At 32.1% G+C, this 4,872-nt stretch overlaps 2 protein-coding genes across 2 annotated transcripts; both read left to right on the plus strand.

Moving 5' to 3' along the window:
• The first annotated feature begins 234 nt into the window (after positions 1–234).
• On the plus strand, positions 235–1,123 carry LOC107459618 (glycine-rich protein DOT1). Its single transcript, XM_016077858.3, has one exon. The coding sequence runs from the start codon at positions 424–426 to the stop codon at positions 889–891; it is 468 nt and encodes a 155-aa protein (XP_015933344.1). The 5' UTR covers positions 235–423; the 3' UTR covers positions 892–1,123.
• A 2,047-nt stretch (positions 1,124–3,170) lies between these two features.
• On the plus strand, positions 3,171–3,953 carry LOC107459632 (glycine-rich protein 5). The gene has a single exon (XM_016077862.3). It carries the CDS (start codon positions 3,266–3,268, stop codon positions 3,671–3,673), a length of 408 nt encoding a protein of 135 aa, XP_015933348.1. The 5' UTR covers positions 3,171–3,265; the 3' UTR covers positions 3,674–3,953.
• The last annotated feature ends 919 nt before the right edge of the window (positions 3,954–4,872 follow it).

A 4,872-nucleotide genomic window follows, 5' to 3' on the forward strand; every position in this document is an offset into this window, starting at 1 on the left:
TTTCTCTCTATCAAAATCCACACTACGCCACGCCTAAAACCATTCCCCCACTTTCCGATCCTACCCCTGCATCACTCCACACTACTTTATTTAGATCCCATTTGATAAATTCACCAATACATATATAAATATTAAATTATTGAAATACACTAACATATGCCAATAAAATGTATTCTGGTTTACTTTTATGTTTTCATTGAGACATTTTAAAAATTACAGCCAAATAAAAACACTCCAGAGAGCACTTTAGCAGCTATAAATACTCTAAAAACCTTTGACGTATATGCTTCATCAGGTCAGAGTTGCAAGAGTATTGTAGCCACATATATATATATACATCAACTACACTACATACCCTACCCTCCATACTTTGTTCTTCGTTGTTGTTCTGGCTAGCTAAACAATTATTGGCTTTGATCGAGGATGGGTTGCTCATCATCCGGGTCATGTATTCTACTTGGGCTGCTACTTCTGATGTCAGCAATGGTGTCAGAAAGTAGAGTGGCAAGGAAGGACTTGGGTCTAGACCTTGGTGGGATAGGACTTGGAGTTGGAGCTGGATTAGGCCTTGGCCTTGGAGGTGGTAGTGGCTCTGGAGCTGGAGCTGGAGCTGGATCAGGCTCTGCCTCTGGTTCTAGCTCTTCTTCAAGCTCATCATCTTCTTCTTCTAGCTCAGGTGGTGGTGGTGGAGGAGCGGGCTCTGAAGCAGGTTCTTACGCTGGCTCATATGCAGGATCCAGGGCTGGATCAGGAAGAAGAGGAGGCGGCCGTGGCGGAGGCGGTGGTGGAGGAGGCGGAGGCGGAGGTGGCGGTGGTGGTAGAGGCGGTGGGTCTGGCTCAGGCTATGGTGGAGGTTATGGAGGGGGTTATGGCGAGGGTGGTGGTGATTAATTATAAGAGTGATTATTGTGTAATAAATAAATATTGGTATGAACCCTAGATCTGTAGCTATGAATAAACACGTAGTGTAATATGGTGGACTCTCTGTCGTGAAGAGAAATCGTTTGTGTTTCATTTCGTTAGTATTAATTAGTTTCTTGAGTCAAGCAAAGATTATGATGCAGTGTAATAAAGTTGTTGTCATTATATGTTGGTTATTAAATAAGTAACGTGTTTTCCAAAACTATTATTGATCGATAATAAATTAATAATCTAAGCATTAAGCAATAATAGTATAAAGGGTTCATTCCAAGTATTACTACTTTACATTGGTCTTCGGGTAACTAACCGTGATAGTAAAGTGGTAGTCCCTTTCGCTTTTTGTTCTGCTGCTGCATGGGCGTGAATATAGTAATAATACAAAGGCCCTAACCAAAAGCTAGCGTGCCTATATTCTTGACTTTGCTATCACAATCAAATTTATCTATTTCATTGCGTGCCTAGAAACAAGAAAGACTACAATCTTTCGTTTTCTCCTTCTAACTCAAGATCAGAATAAAGCCAAGGTCCATGCTGCATGCCTTAGTTCTATTATGGGGACGCCTCGCATATGGATTACCCAACTTATTTTTCTGAATACGATATGCCTAATAGGGTAATACCATAATACACCTTAAATTATTTTATTCAAATAATTAAAATATGATAATACACTTTAATTCAAATAACTATTCTTTTATTTGTTCAAAAATCGGTTTATTATATGTGTTATATATGAATTATTTCGGTTCAATTAATATATTTAACTCAAATAAATAGGATACGTATTACTTTATATTAGACATAATCCTCACAAAAAAAAACGTTTTTATCGTTTGTATGTGAGTCATCTCTTTTTATTATAGTAAACTATACATTATATATTCTTATATGGAAATTTACCCTATTATTAGAGTTTAATTAAGAAGTCAGTTTTTTTAGTTCATATTAATTAATTTTTATTATTTGAGTTATTAATTAGACTAAGAGAATGGTGAAACCAATCTGCCACAAAGCAAATCATCTGAGATAGTAGGTAAATCTCTAGAATGTTCTTCACATAACATGTATCATTGAATATTTATATTAAAAAAAAAAAAACTTATCGTTCATTATTCAGTTTTTCATTTTTCCTACCTGGAATTGTATTAAGTGCCAATCATCATATCCCACTATATACAATGTGCTTGTGATTGTTTAAGAAGGATAAGGCATTATAGTGGCAATCTTTACAATAAAATATTATCAATTAATTTATATCCAACTTCTGTGCTATATATTGCCACTTTGAAAAAGGCATGCATTTTGGTCCATAACTTTGTGTTCGCTGAAGTTGGCTTCGATTCATATTTGGTATTGAGGAATTATTTACACATACCGCTCTCATCAAAATATGGATAGCTCACTCTCCATTTTTTCAACATATAGAAAAACAAAAACGAAAAAACAATAATTATTAAAAAAAAAAACTATGTATATCTATTTTATTTAATATACTAAATTATATATTTGTTTGTAATGATATCAAATATGAAATTCATCTTATACATGTTTTATAATTTATATGACTAAATTCTTAAAATAGTCTCTTAGATTTATTATTTTTATTATATTGGTCTCTAGCTAAAATTCAGCTTTAAATATTATATTAGTTTCTGGAATTTTTAGTATTAAGTCAGCAAATGAAGTGCTAAACTAGTTTAACTTACCACCTTTAATAAAGGACTAAATGACTTTATTTTGTTTTGGCACTTAAATAAAATTAAATAAGAAGACGGAAAAAAAATTATATAATATGTAAATAACAAATTATTTTTTTTTACTTATTCTCTAAAATAACCTCATTTTTACCTTATTTAAGTAACAAAACAAATAAACATTATTTAACCTAGTATGACAAGTCAAAACTAGCACGCTATTTTGTTAGTTGATGACTTAATGCAAAAAAAAATAGTGCAAAAAACCACTACGGAAATTTAGTCTGTTTTATACTACTTTACACAATAATTGTATTTTCATAATAATAAAGAAACAGTTATGTATATAGAGTAAAATATGTATGTACAAATAATAATACAACTATTTTTTCAACTTTGCAAGGCAGAAAGTAGCATGTGTCACAAGTCGCACCCACCCCACTTCATATAATGTGTCACAATACGACGCATACGCCTCTTGCTTTCGGTCCTCACCAGCTACGCACATGTAACAATGTATGCCTATAATCTTATATAAATAGCAACCATCTTAATATAACTCTACATTAAAACATTTTAAGCCATATAGTTATAACAAGTAATATAGCTTATTAGGCATAATAATTAAGTACCATAGAGTGTTGTATAACATGGCTAATACGAAGGCTTTAGGTCTTGTTGCTTTGCTTCTTGCCGTTAATATTATAGCCTCCGAAAGCAGAGTGGAAAGAAAGGACCTAGGGTTGGACCTTGGTGGCATAGGAGTTGGGATTGGTGCAGGCATAGGAATTGGCCTTGGTGGTGGAGGTGGTGCAGGTTCGGGTGCCGGTGCAGGATCTGGTTCTGGCTCGGGATCTAGCTCGAGCTCAGGTTCTGCTTCTTCTTCAGGATCGGGCTCGGGATCTGGCTCCGGAGCTGGCTCTGAAGCTGGCTCCTATGCAGGATCCCGAGCTGGATCTAGGACCGGGTCAGGTTCCTCCGGAGCAGGTTCGGAAGCAGGTTCATATGCAGGGTCCCATGCTGGCTCAGGATCATATGGTGGTGGTAACGGAAAGTAAATATAATTAATCATGAACGATTTAACTATATACATGTTGTGATTTGCAAACAAATAATTAATAATAGTTAGGTGTTTCATGTAATAAACTTATGCATGTACCCAGCCATCATATCGTGTTTTTGTTTCGTTGTAATGTTTGCGTGTGTATCTTCAAGTGTTGTGGGAGTCATGGATCTTCCTAACTCCTTAATTAAGTATGTTTCGTTATTAAATGTATGTAAGATCATTGAAATATTCGATAATGCATGCTAGGATGAGGCTTCTTGATTGCTTGGTTAGTTATGCTAATCCTCTCCTGTAAAGATATGTGAAACGTTTTTTTTTTTTAAAGACACTTATATGTCTTATTATTATTGGATATATTAATAAATCGATTATTTTTAAATTTTTTAACAAACTAAAATAAAACTAATTTTTATAACAATAACAATAAATTTAATTATTATCAAATTCATTAAACTAACCAATTTAAATAATCCACAAGATCATGGATTTTTTTTAAATAAAAATCCGGGATATATTTGATTTTTTTTATCAAAAAATTTAAACATGATTCAATTTAAATTGTGTAATTGATCGGATCAAATCGGATATAATAATTATAGTGCGACAATTAGATTTATTATTGTTGTTATAATAAACTGATTTATTATAGTTTATTAAAAAATAAATTATTAATCAATTTAATAAAAATGTCCAATAATATCATGACACATGTAAACGTCTTTAAAAAAAAATAAAAAACATTTTTAGTGTTTTTATCGAAGTGGTCTCCTATACTAATACTACCTTGTAAGCTTCAAGTTTATTATTTTCTACCATGACCTTAATATTTTTTATAAAAATACTATTTATACACTTAAATTAATTATTATATATTTTTGTATAAATATATATGTAGTTTAATTTATTTTTAATATTTATTTCAATGTGTATTTTACTGGCTGGTTGATTTTGTGTACCCTAACATAATTGTATTTTTTATAACTACTACTTTCGCTTTCAGAAATATGCAGCTTTAGGTAACACTTAAAAGTTTGAGCTCACTTTTTAATATTGAATGAGTTCTAAAAATAAAATTTATTTGTTTTCAACTTGAATCTTGATCAATGAAATTTAATATCATAGAACCACAAAGTTCAAATTCAACTCAATTCTCTCTCAATTTTAGCTTAAAACTGTAAAAGAGTGCTTACT

Source organism: Arachis duranensis, chromosome 1, assembly GCF_000817695.3.
Source record: "Arachis duranensis cultivar V14167 chromosome 1, aradu.V14167.gnm2.J7QH, whole genome shotgun sequence".
NCBI classification, from domain to species: Eukaryota; Viridiplantae; Streptophyta; class Magnoliopsida; order Fabales; family Fabaceae; genus Arachis; species Arachis duranensis.

Bases quoted from the DNA above. Each gene is read 5' to 3' on its own strand.
- LOC107459618 (XM_016077858.3), top strand. From the start codon at position 424: ATGGGTTGCTCATCATCCGGGTCATGTATTCTACTTGGGCTGCTACTT.
- LOC107459632 (XM_016077862.3), top strand. From the start codon at position 3,266: ATGGCTAATACGAAGGCTTTAGGTCTTGTTGCTTTGCTTCTTGCCGTT.